The sequence below is a fragment of the Arachis ipaensis genome, chromosome B07, assembly GCF_000816755.2.
Source record: "Arachis ipaensis cultivar K30076 chromosome B07, Araip1.1, whole genome shotgun sequence".
NCBI classification, from domain to species: domain Eukaryota; kingdom Viridiplantae; phylum Streptophyta; class Magnoliopsida; order Fabales; family Fabaceae; genus Arachis; species Arachis ipaensis.
This window is the reverse complement of record NC_029791.2, coordinates 96,271,123-96,283,884: the sequence shown is the minus strand read 5'-3', so window position 1 is coordinate 96,283,884 and position 12,762 is coordinate 96,271,123. Positions and strand designations below refer to the sequence as shown.

General features: G+C 39.7%; 3 protein-coding genes across 3 annotated transcripts in view; 1 reads left to right on the top strand and 2 right to left on the bottom strand.

Annotated features, from left to right (window-relative positions):
* The window catches only part of LOC110265109, a 5,317-nt gene extending 4,592 nt beyond the window's left edge, over window positions 1-725 (bottom strand). Inside the window, exon 1 of the mRNA XM_021107886.1 lies at window positions 624-725. Coding sequence (XP_020963545.1) covers window positions 624-725 — 102 coding nt within the window. The remainder of the gene's footprint in view (window positions 1-623) is intronic.
* LOC107607463 (uncharacterized sugar kinase slr0537-like) lies at window positions 823-3,111 on the top strand. The gene is made up of 3 exons (XM_021106050.1): window positions 823-1,550; window positions 2,018-2,226; window positions 2,318-3,111. Exons 1-3 carry the CDS (start codon window positions 1,515-1,517, stop codon window positions 2,763-2,765), a joined length of 693 nt encoding a protein of 230 aa, XP_020961709.1. The 5' UTR covers window positions 823-1,514; the 3' UTR covers window positions 2,766-3,111.
* Window positions 5,100-7,071, bottom strand: LOC107609608 (glucan endo-1,3-beta-glucosidase 11). The gene is made up of 2 exons (XM_016311618.2): window positions 5,601-7,071; window positions 5,100-5,503 (listed from the first exon to the last, which is right to left on the bottom strand). Exons 1-2 carry the CDS (start codon window positions 7,054-7,056, stop codon window positions 5,472-5,474), a joined length of 1,488 nt encoding a protein of 495 aa, XP_016167104.2. The 5' UTR covers window positions 7,057-7,071; the 3' UTR covers window positions 5,100-5,471.

Sequence of the window (12,762 nt, the reverse complement as noted above, 5' to 3'; positions counted from 1 at the left end):
CAAACTGTGTACCGGTATAAAAAATGAATCGGTCATATATCAAAACCGAAAGATTCAGAAACCGTCGTTGGACCGTCAAACCGGTCCAGAATCGATCGGTCGAATCGAACCGGACCCGACCGATTTTTTAAAATTTGCTCAAAACGGTGCCGTGGAACCCTAACCAACATGGTTCTGAAAATCGAACCGAACTGACTGGTTCAACCGAGTTAACCGGGAACTGGTCAACTACCCGGTCCAAGTAAGCCTAGAAACCGTCTGACAAAAAACTGGTGAAAAACCGGTCGAACCGACGGTTAACCGATGAACCGGTAGAACCGTCCGGTTTTTTAGAGGGTTTCCGGTTCGAAAATATACCCTCTAAAACGTCGCCGTTTTGTGTAAAAAATTAAAAAAAAAAAAGAAGAAAGGCAAGTGCTGAAGCTGAACCCTAAGTCACCAAACACCAATTGAAGCCACTCATCTCTCCCGCAGCCTCCGCGTCCAGCACCCACAATCCTCTCCTCTCTTCGAATTCCAACAATAGCCACCACCCACCACCTACCATCCCACTTCAGAGCTCGAACTCATTGCCGAACCCTTCTCTCCTTTCTCTATCTGTCGCCCTCTCTGTCCGAGCTCGCTTTGTCGCCGTGGGTCGCGCCGCTTCGCTGCTCCTCGTCGTGGGTCATTGCTGCTTCGCTGCTCCTCGCCGTGGGTCGTCGCCGCTTCTCTGCTTCAACCATCGCAGGTCTCAGATCTCAAGTTTCAAGTGTCTTCTTCTCTGCTTCAAGCCTTCAACCCTCTCAGGTCTCAAGTCTCAGTCTCTAACACTCCCTGATTCTGTTTTCCTGACTCTATCCCTCTGAAATTTCAAATTTATTCTGAACATGCATATGATGTATTATTGATGATTATGCTGAATTTTGAGATATTAATGTTTTGAATTTTTATTTCAATTCATTCTATTCATATTGAATTAATTCTACTGAAGATTGAGTTATAAATTCAATTGTTTAATTTATTAATTTGACTGAGATTGATGTTTAGATCCAACCTGTTGTATTTGTTTTGGTGAATTAATTTTTTGCTGCTGTTGATTCAATATAAAAATATTGTCACAATTCTGGATTGAATTTACTATATGGCTTCATATGATTTGGTTGAATTATGCTTATGGTTCTGGATACATGTTTTGGATGTTTTGGTGAGTGACTTGATTGAATTGACTTAGAAGAAATTCACATACTGGGGAGTTGGAGTTTTTTTAATAATTTTATGAATTCTTGGTGATATTGAAACTGCAGTACTATGACATTAGAAAGAAATGCGAGGGAAATCTGTGTTATGACTTCTCCAATGTAGAGACATTCTTAAACGAGAAGACAGTTAGGGATGCTTTAGGTGTTGGGAACTTGGACTTTGTTTCGTGTAGTAGCACAGTCTATGATGCTATGATGCAGGATTGGATGCATGAGAAACCTCGAAGTTGGAATCCCGGCTCTTCTTGAGGATGGAATCCATGGTTCTTGTATATGCTGGAGAAGAAGATCTCATATGCAATTGGCTTGGTAAGCTTTTTGTAGCCAACTCAATTAATTTGAAGCTAAAGTTGGTTGTGTCGGAAGGACAAAAAAAAGTTTGTAGATTCTTTGTTAACTGAGAATCTGTTTCTAAGTATATGTGGATTGGTTTGTATAGTTTTGATCTTCTTTGTTTTTATGTATATCCATACAATGAGAAGAACATTGAGACATTTAAATGGCATGTTGAATAGTTGAGCTACGCGAGTTGCCCAAAGTTTCTTGAGTTTTGTTTTGGAGATGAATTGTTCACTTTGTATTCTATTTTGTACATTGAAGAAAAAAAAGACTTGGCAGTTACTCTTTCATGCACTATTATTTATTTCTACTTTTAAGCATCAATCTAGGAGTGGAAAATGGTTATCTTGGCTTTCTACTAGTTTTCTCTTCCAACTTGTTTATTTTCTGTCACCATATCAACGGTGAAGATGCTAATATTTGTAATTTGGGGGCAGGATACATCATCAACTGTTAACTATGACAAAATCTTGGCTAATGCGGTTACCAAGACTAACATACTTCTTGTTGAAGGGTATCTATTTGAACTACCCGATACTATTAGAGCAATAACAGAAGCATGTCAGAAATCTCGCAGTAATGGTGCCTTAGTTGCAATAACAGCCTCAGATGTCTCCTGCATTGAGAGACATTATGATGATTTTTGGTAAGATTATTATTACTTGACATTATTCTCCATAGATTTATGCAGACCCAGAGTACATTCCTTTCCATGCTGCAATTTCTTCTTTCATCAGGGAAATTATTGGGAATCATGCGGATTTAATCTTCGCAAACAGTGATGAGGCCAGAGCGCTCTGCAATTTTGACGCAAAGGAAAGCTCTGCTTTGGTTACAAGGTATCTGGGCCATTTTGTTCCGCTAGTATCGGTAACTGACGGTCATAGAGGCTCCTACATCAGTCTAAAGGGTGAAGCCGTATACATTCCCCCGTTTCCATGTGTTCCGGTAGATACTTGTGGTGCCCGAGATGCATATGCATGCGGCATACTTTATGGTGTTCTAAGAGGCATATCTGATTTGAAAAGCATAGGTTCAATAGCAACTAAGGTTGCAGCCACTGTTGTAGGTCAACAAGGAACAAGGCTTAGAGTCTCAGATGCAGTGAAATTGGCTGAATCTTTCACATTTCATAGATCTACTATTGGATCAGATATTGGCACTGATCACATTTCTAGTGTCTAATCAGATTGCACTTTGCATTTGATTATGATGAAGAAGAAGAAAAAAAATATTCTTTGATTTAGATATATGTAATTTCCTTTTGTTTAGCATATTTCAAAGTTATGTACATACTCTAGTTGTAAAAATAGGCATGCTTTCAATGGAATTACTTAGGCTTCAATTAAGTCTTCCATTCTCAGCATAGTCATTTCTGGTTCATGTAAATATGTTTTTCTTTACTTTCATAATATGAAATTTGGAAAATTACAAAAAGAAGATTCAATCTATATGGCATCCAATGTAAGAACTATATATTTTATGATTCTGGCTCAAAATGAGATCAGAATATTTTAACAGTTATGAATTACATTAAAGGCCTTTGATGAATATTCACTCGGCTCTTTGCAAAATCAATTGATATAAATCAACTATCCTAAAGCCAGAGCAATTTTTGATATGCTCTTGATCTGACATAATCAAACATAATAAAAATACAACTAACATCACTGTTGAATCTTGTTAACATAGTACAGAGTGCTGTGTTTGTGAATTTCTACCGAACAACTGAATCTGGAGGAGCTTCTTCGGGAATATGAGATTTCAATAAAATAAATTAAAATAGAAGACCATTTTTTACCAACATTAACAGCTAGAACACAGTGTAAAAACAATTTCATTAAGATGAGGAGAAGGAAAATACAAATTGGGGATAAGCATTCCCCTATACAAAAGTAAAACCAAAAAACAAAAGATTTATCTATAACAAATCCACTTTTTTTTTGGGGAACAGATATAACAAAATTTTTAGCCAAATTTTAACGAAGTTTCAGCACATTCTTAACAAAGAGTAACAAATTTTTCCAAATCTTTCTGATGTTAAGCATATTAGAAAAAGAAACCCAACTTTCAGGAGACAGTAACAAAATCATGAAATTTGAACAAGATCAAATACAGACCAAAAATAGAACAAAACTCACAGAGCCAAAAATCAAGAACAATCAGCACAACATACTAAACAGAGCCAGAAATCAACAATAATCAGCAACTAAAATTAGAATACAGCAACATATAATCACCCTAAATCCTAAAATCAATAAATCTATCAACAAAAATTCAAAAACAGCACATTCAGAAGTTAAAAAACACTAAAACAGCAGCAGCAACATAACAAGTGGCATGACATTCAGAAATCAAAAGCACATCAACAGAGCAAGTAGTTAAGTTTCAGTGGTGATATCACTCAGATGCATGTCAATAAAAAATAAAGAACACATAAAAAAGCAACACAGCAACACACAAAACAGCACCACAGAAGAAGATCATTCAAAAAAATATCACAACACACAAAAATAGCAACACAGCAAAACTAGAGCTCATTAGTAATCAAATAATTATTCAATAAAAAATTAAAACGCAAAACATTCAAATATTCAGTAATCAAATAATCATTGAAAATGGCATAAATAAAAAACGCAGAAGAAGTTAGCAGTGAACTGACCGTCGAAGTCTAAGGTTTTTTTCTTGGTTGAGCTTCTGCTCTCTGAACTCGAAGAAAGGAAACTGGAATGGAGATGGGTTTTTCTTCTGAGCAGTCTGAGAAGAGGGGGGCAGAATCGTGACGGAGATAGAGGCCAGGCGACGAACACAACTCAGAAGACGGTGGTGGGTTGGAAGAATCTGCGACGACCAGACGAAGACGATGGTGATTAAGCGCTCGACGGACGGCGGCAGGAGCGCAATGGAGCAGATGAATACCAGGAACTGACACGCCGAGGTCGAGGAAGAAGAAGCTGCAATTCTTGAAGGAGGAAGAAGCACAGACGACCAGACGACGATGGTAGTGCCTGAGAGCGACGGACGGCAGCAGTCCTTGCGGCGGTGGTGAAGAAGCTAGGGTTTCTGTTTCAACTTCCTTTTTTGATTTGGAAAGAAAGTGTTAAGATAGGGGTATTCAAAGGGTATTTTTGTCTAATCAAATAAAGGAAGAATGTTTAAGTCTTTTTATAAAATTAAATAAATAAATATTTTTTATTTTTATTTAATTAAAAGGATGTTTTAGTAAAAGTGGTGATATACTATATATTTAAAAAAAAAATTAAATGCTGACGTGGAAAATAAATTCCACATGTCTTATTGTTATTTGTCCATATTTTATTTGTCCATATTTTAAACGTATTGGTACGTATTAATTTATCATCGTACCGTAGCAAAACCATATGAGAATGTCTTACAAATTACCCACTCAACTTGGTTTTGAACACACCAAAATCAAAATCTCAAGTCTTCACTTCTTCAGTTTGTAAACTCACTTTCGATATAAACTACTGCATTATTATACTCTCATCTCCATTTGAAAATTAAAAAACGTCCTAAAAATCCAAATTGAAGCCTTTGTTCTCTTTTATTTTTCTAATGTCCCGAAGAAGTTCACGTGCCTATCTTCGTTAGGTGTGTCCAAATAAATGGAGCGTGCTATGATGGAGGCAAATTTTCGTCAGACACAAAGGACGAAATAATGAAAACTTTTACAGTGCCAACTGCCAACGGTGAACGAAGAAAAATTGGTTACTTTTTCAACTTAGAAAGTAATCATAAATCATAATGATAAAAAATAAATACAAGCAGTAGCTGTCAACCACTGCTACAAGATAATAAATTAATAACAGCAGTAACATAGCAAGGCAGAGCGCTCCTCCTCGTCCTCCTCGGTGTGTTTTTCCATAGTCCTTACTGTTGAGGATACCGGCACTCACCATAACCTTAACAAAAACAATGAATTAATTAGGACTAATCAAGAAGATGCATGAACTAATAACCTTGATTAATCTAATAAACTAAATCAGTAGAGGAGCTTACTAGGGTCGCTGAAGGTAACAAGGCCAGTGCCCTTGAAGTCGCAGTTCCAGTAGTTTCTACCATGCATCTGGTAATAAGCATTCATAGCAAAGGAGGCGTGAGCAAGAAGCTTGTTTGGCTGAAAGCAGTTACCACCTTCATAAACCTCTCTACAATCAACACCGCCGGGCCCACAGCAAAAGTCCAAAACGCTCTGAAGAACTTTATCATCCGCATGAGGCTTCGCAACACACCAAACCGAAGGACCCCTGACACCACCACCACCACTTAAACCATTTTTCTCGCTGAACCCAAACGACGTCGTTCCGCTGCAAAACTCACAACTCAAATCAACCTCATACACTTTAGATCCATCCCCGTTGAAAATCCCGAAGTTTCTCTCACTCTCGTCACCTTCCTTCTTGTTCTCGTTGAACAGTGCGAACACGAAGATCTCGATTCGGTCCTTAGGCTTCATCGGTGTTCCTTTGTTACTCTGCGCGCGTTCTATCAACCTCGTGTTGTAGATCTTCGCGTTCTGAGGAGTAGCAGCGTTGTCACCCTTGGAAGGCCAACCTGACTCTGAAACCGTTATTTCCAAGCTTCTGTTTCCAAACCCTAGAGCATCAATGGCGGATCTCACAGCATCGATCTGCGCGTCCAGCATGTTGCTGTAGACGTAGCCTTTTGGATCGTGAACACCGGAAGCGTTACCGAGAAGAGCGTAGTCGAGGTTCACGGAGGTAGGGTTGTCTCTGTAGGCGAAGTAAGGGTAAGCGTTGATCATGAAGGGAGCACCGGTATCGGCTAAGAAGGTAACAATGTCGGTCATTACGGGAACGAGGTTCATGGCGAAGGTGGCGGAGGAAGGAGGGAAGGAAGAAGCGAGAACAGCCATGCTGTGCGGCGTTGTGACCTTAATTTTGCGGTCGAGGCCGTGGGAGGCTAGAACGGAGTGGAGATTCTGCATGGCTTTGAACAATGCGTTGGGGTCGAGGTGGTCGTCGTTGTTGTCGATGGTGGTGGTGAGGTACTCGTTGCCGACGGCGATGGCGACGACGGAGGTGGCGGGCAGGAAGGGGAGGATGCGGGTGGAGAGCCAGGAGTGTACAGCGGAGATGTCAGAGCTGATGTTGGCTACGCGGGAGTTCTCGAGGGAGACAATGAGGTCAATGGCGGTGTTGGAGAAAGCTTGGAGGATTTCAGGGTTAGAGTCATAGATCTTAACCTTGTCGATGAGTGTTGACTGAAGAAGCTGTGCTACTTTCTTTGGTGATGGAAGGTTGTTACCCAGCGTGCCATAGTTGATGCCCACTCCCGTAACTGAAACTGGAACCATGAGCAGCGTCAAAAGCAGCAACACCACTGGCTCTATTGAAAGTGGAGGGTGGTAGCTGCCCATGACCAAGTGGTCAATAATGCTGAGGTTTTCTTGGAAGATGACACTTGACAGTATCTCTATTCTCCATCTATCCATATATAATAGACCCACTCGCCACATAACCAAGAGACCATATAAAAAATGGAAAAATATAGATAACAAATAAGATTTTTGAACAATGTATAAATAATATTAATTAATAAAATTAAAAGAATAAATTTAATTAATAATATTAAATTAGAATGTAGTGTATTTTTATTTGACTGGTAATTATTCATGTTGTTCAAAATTTTTATTATTCTTTTAGTACTCCTCGTAAAAAATAATTTCTGCATTTATTAATGCTTACTACTATTATTAACTCCCAAGGAGATAGATACGATACGGTACTGTAGTTGGTAGAAATGGATTCTTTGTTCTTAATTTTTTTAATAATTAAAAAAATCTATTTCCATAATTGTATCGTGTTACATTTTATTCATTTAGAATAAAGAGCGTGATTTAAGTAAGTAGGGGTATGTATGTAGTAGTGGGAAGAGAAATTCAAGAAGAGAGGCCAGGGGCAGAGATGGGGGACCCAAGTCAAGTCAAAAAGAAAATAGTGGTGTCGGGGTATAGGGTAACGCGAGACGAGTGAGGTATTAGATATTGCCATATTGGACTTTTGATTTGTGGGTGCTTCTTACTATGCACATTTCCAACAGATTCTTCTTCATCCTCCACGCTTCAACATTTTAAAATTACTTTTATGATTTCCGCTGTTTTTTCTCTACCTACTACTCATGTTTGTCGTATAACGGGATGGAATCAAACAAATCAAATTTCCCTCGTTGCATTCTCATTTGAAGGAGGGAAGCTTTTATTTTATCCTATTCATTTTACAAAGGAGAGGATATCATGCGCATAGTTATCCCGATAATTAATCGGTTATACGACTGAATTGCTGGATTTATCAGGTTAATTCAATTATAATTAAATATTAATTTTTAGATATAATTTATGATATAAAGATGAGACCTTGCATGCAGGAGGTCCCTTGTTCGAGTGGAGATCCTTCAATAGTTCACGGCAGGCGGGTACATCCATGGACTCGCACGGGTCAACAGCGATTCAGGCACAAATTGCTCGATTTTCAACGAATTTGACCATCGTTGACCGGATCAACTGCATGTCCAGTTCACAACATCAACCGAACCGACCATGTGTTTTTTATTTTTTTATTTTTTACCTTGTCTGGCTCAGGTTGGATTGACCCGAAACCAAACCCGCAATAACCCAACCTAACCCGAGATTAACCCACTCTTTGGCTATTGTTTGGTTTGAAACTTCATCTTCTTCCCTTGTTCAACCGCTTGAAGATCCTCGTCGACATGTTCCCACGGTGACCTTCCGATCATGCCCATGGTATCCGTGACTGCCACCGCTTACCATTGTAAAAGGTAGCTGGGATGCAGAGCCTTGATCCTCTTCCCGTGTTGTGATGCCGCCGATGACGCCGTTGAGCAGGCGAAGTTTCCATGGTTCTACTCGTGGCATGGTATCAAACGCCACCATTGATGACTCCTAAGATTGCTGTGATACCACGCCTCAGCCCCATGGTCCTTGCGAAGGTCCTTGGATGTGCCTCTTCCTTTTTACTATTTGTTATGATTCCCAGTGGTTCGACACCTTGCGTTGTGAAGTTGCTTCCAAGAACAGAGTTATTAGTGTCAAGCTCAAGGTTGGGATTGTTGTTTTGGCCATTTTCTCTGGCTTCCATTTGATCATATCAGATGAGTGTCGTTCTGCTACTGGATTTTGATCTCTCGCACTTGATAGTTTCTCCTCATGATTTTGCGCTCGCGCCGAGCTTGCATATGCCGTTGTATTCCACTGATACATTTGGGGGGTCTCCTTCCATATCAGCTCGCGCAATTCTCTTGGCATGTTCCCATTTCAATTTATCTCCAATTTTCTTTCCGCCTCCATCGCAGCTGCCATGTGTGCCAGGTTGTTTCCTTCCCTTGGAACCCAACTGCGTCTGTTGTCCTCTATATCCTCCATCCAGTCCAACACATCTCTCAGAATTGGCTCGGCTTCTCCCCCTATGAATTTTTATTTCAAAGCTTGAATAGTAAGAAGGTCGTCTGATCCAATCCAAGGTTTCTGGCTAAAATAATTGCGCTTTTTACTGCAGTTGCTTCTGCTGTTAGGACTGAGCTTGCTGCAATTTTTCCCATGGTGACAATGAGGAAATGCATCTTTAATCTCAATCACACCTTTTAGCTAGGTTATTTTCGAAAATTCAATCCAAAAACCACCCCACAGCTGTGTATTGTACTATTAACTGTGTTTTCAGAGGTTTATACTGAGGTGCTGGTGTGCCTTTACTCTGATCATTGCCTGTTGTTCACTAGGTGCAAGTTGCCCGAGAGGGCTATCAAGGGCCATCACTCGTTCAGATTTCAGGCTGTATGGATGACTCATCCTCTTTTAGTAATGTTGTTCATACAACTTGGAATAAAAGAGCTCCGGATGTGGTCAAATATTTGTTGGAGGTTCAGAAAGATGTAACTAGCTTCAATAAAAAGGTTTTTGACAATATTTTTGTAAAGAAAAGGGAGTTGGAGAGGCTTTTGAATGATGTTCAGATTACTCTGGAGAGTCGGGAGGACCAACAACTTAGGATCAAAGAGCAAGTTTTGCATCTGGAACTGAATTTCCTCCTTCTTCAAGAAGAGCTGTTGTGGTACCAACAATCTAGAGAACAGTGGGTGAGATGTGTAGACAGAAATACAACATTTTTTCATTTGCAGATGGTTATCAGGCGAAAGAGAAACAAGATTCATGGGTTATTTTTGGAGGATGGGTCTCGGGCAACAGAGACTTTTGACTCTAAAAACGGCGGCAAATTCTTTCTTTCAAAAAGTCTTTTCTACAAAGGAGGATATTGACCTAGACGTCATGGAGCCTTTTTCCTGCCTGTCTTCTAGTACTGAGACTTGTCAAAAGCTAGTGGAACCAGTGATGTCTGAAAAGGGTAAAAAATCTGTGATGACCATGAGTTCGTTTAAATCCCCAGAGCCATATGGATTTCAAGCAATTTTCTACAAAGAGTTTTGGGACTCTCTTAGCAATGATGTGTGTGGGCTGGTCAAACGAGCTTTTAAGGGTGAGCCAATGAATGCGGCTATTTTTTATACTCATTGTTCTAATTCCTAAAGTGGAAGTTCCCTCTTCTTTACGGGAGTTTTGGCCTATTAGCTTATGTAATGTAATTTATAAAATTATTACAAAGGTTCTAGTTAACAGGTTCAGACCTTTTCTGTCGGAAATCATTGGTCCTTTGCAAGGTGGGTTCATTCCAGGAAGAGGAACCGCAGAGAATATTATCATTGCTCAGGAGATTATGCACTTCATGAGAAAAACCAAGTCTCGAAAAGGGACCTTGGCATTCAAGATTGACCTGGAAAAAACTTATGACAGGGTAGATTGATATTTTTTGGAAGCTATTTTGGTCCAATTTGGGTTTCCAAAGGCTACCATTAATCTTATATTAAATTGTGTGACTTCCTCTTTGCTGACAGTTTTGTAGAATGGAAACAGGCTCCAAAATTTCAATCCAAAGAGAGGGTTGAGGCAAGGAGATCCTATGTCTCCATATCTATTTGTACTCTGTATGAAAATGCTTGCCTGCTTTATCTCTCATAGAGTTTTTCAAGGTTCGTGAAACCTGGTTGCGGTTTCTAGAAACGGACTTGGACTCTCTCACTTGATGTTTACAGATGACCTCTTGCTTTTCTGTAAGGCATCGAAAGCTCAAATAATAGAGGTCATGCATTGCCTGGACTTGTTTTCTAGAGCGTCAGGTCTGAAGATAAATTTTCATAAGTCGAAGGCCTAGTGTTTCAAGAGGGTGTCGGAGAGGAGGAAAGAGGTTCTCTCAGGGGTCTCTGACATCCAGTTCTACAATGATTTAGGTAAATACCTGGAAATTAACATCGGCCATGCCAGAGTTTCCAAGAGGACGACTCAAGAGGTTATTGAAAAAATTTCGAGGAAGCTCTCCAGTTGAAAATGATGTCTGTTGAATAAGGCAAGGAGGCTTTGTCTTATCAAATCGGTTATGGCCTCCATCCCGATTTATGACATGCAAATTTTCCTTCTCCCGAAGTATCCATGTAATAAAATTGATTCTTTGATGAGACAGTTCTTGTGGAAAGGCCAAGCGACCGGGAAAGGGCTGTCTCTGGTCAGGTGGGAGGTCGCCATAAATCCTAAAAAGGCAAGAGAATTGGGTATTAAGGTCCATGCTAACATGGCACTTTTGGAAAAGCTGGTATGGGATTGTCTAAATAATAGTGAGAAGTTGTGGGTGCAGGTTCTGAAGCATAAATATCTCAAGAATTAGTCTGGTATGAGAAAAAATAGTAGAAATTTTTCATCGGCTACCTAGAAGAACATTGTTAGTGCCTATGAGCATCTTAAGGAAGGGTTTCATTGGAATGTTGGGGATATCCACAAATCAGTTTGGTATGATAAGTTGACTTCTTTTGGTAAGCTTTGCAACCTTGTTCCTTATGTGCATATTTTTTAATCAGATTTCATAGTGGCTGACTTGTGGAAAGGGGTATCATGGGAGGTTGATAGTCTTACCACGCTTATTTCGCATGAGATTAAGCAGTTTATTCGTGGTTTGAGATATCCTAATTTGACTGAGTTGGAGCCACAGTGGAAGTGGTGCCCTGCAGCAACAAAAAAGTATAGTGCAAGGGAGAGTTATAGATAGTTATTAGAGAAATCCTTGAATTGGAATGCCAATAGCAACTGGAACTGGTTGTGGAATACTAACATTTTGGAGAAGTTCAAATTCACTATGTGGCTTGGCTTACATGATGCTCTACCAACTGAGACATTTCGATTCGAGCGGCATTTAGCTTATTCAGATATATGTAAGAGATGTAATAAGGCACAGGAAACAATGGAGTATTGCCTTAGAGTCTGTGAACGATCAAAGGCAATTTGGCATATGTTGGATCCTAATATCCTCGACTTGACGGCTGGTACTGCTCTCGAAGAGTGGTTTCGGAAGGCCTTGGCTGACAATGAGGCGTCTTTTGGTGCAAGGCTTTGGTGGGTATGTAGACATAGGTGCAAGACATATTCAATGCTGACAACCCTTGGACAGACCACAAGGTTGTTGCCTTGGCCAAAATTATCGCCAAGGACTTACTTTACAGGAATTGAAACAATACCTTTAGGTCTCTTCAAAATTGCTTGTGTTGGGAACCACCGGCAAGCAACAGTTTTAAAGTTAATTGTGATGCAAACTTGTATCTGGATTCAAATTTAGCAGAGTTCGGGTGTATTATTAGAGATTTTAAGGGAGGTTGGATCTTGGGCTGCTCTGAAAGCATTCCTCCTTGGTCTATCATCAAATGTGAATTATTTGCTGCTTGGAGGGAGTTGGTTTTAGATTGGGATTGCGGTTTGAGAAATATTATATGTGAAACGGATTGTCTTGATATTCTGGCCATTATGCATGATCTTACAAGTGAATATTCATTGGAAGTAACAGATTTGGTTCAGGAGCTTTTATCTCGTTCTTGGCTTGTTCACGTTAAGTGGGTATCTCAAAAAGCAAATAGAACTACGAATTAGATGGTTAGATATGGTGCTAAAAGTAACTCTAATCATGTTATTTGGTTTGCGCCTTGTGTTGATCTTGAGCAAATTATGTGCTCGGATATAAGATAGTGTTTACTTTGTTTCTTTTCATGTTTAGACACCAAAAACTATGTTTCCTTCTTGACCAAAAACCGT

What these genes read in the sequence shown, in the direction of transcription:
- LOC107609608 (XM_016311618.2), bottom strand. Translation starts at nt 7,056, where the DNA reads ATGGATAGATGGAGAATAGAGATACTGTCAAGTGTCATCTTCCAAGAA. An exon ending in TGTTACCTTCAGCGACCCTA is followed by an intron (nt 5,504 to 5,600) that starts GTAAGCTCCTCT and finishes GTTTTTGTTAAG; the next exon opens with GTTATGGTGAGTGCCGGTAT.
- LOC107607463 (XM_021106050.1), top strand. Translation starts at nt 1,515, where the DNA reads ATGCTGGAGAAGAAGATCTCATATGCAATTGGCTTG. An exon ending in TCTCATATGCAATTGGCTTG is followed by an intron (nt 1,551 to 2,017) that starts GTAAGCTTTTTG and finishes ATTTGGGGGCAG; the next exon opens with GATACATCATCAACTGTTAA. An exon ending in AGACATTATGATGATTTTTG is followed by an intron (nt 2,227 to 2,317) that starts GTAAGATTATTA and finishes TTCTTTCATCAG; the next exon opens with GGAAATTATTGGGAATCATG.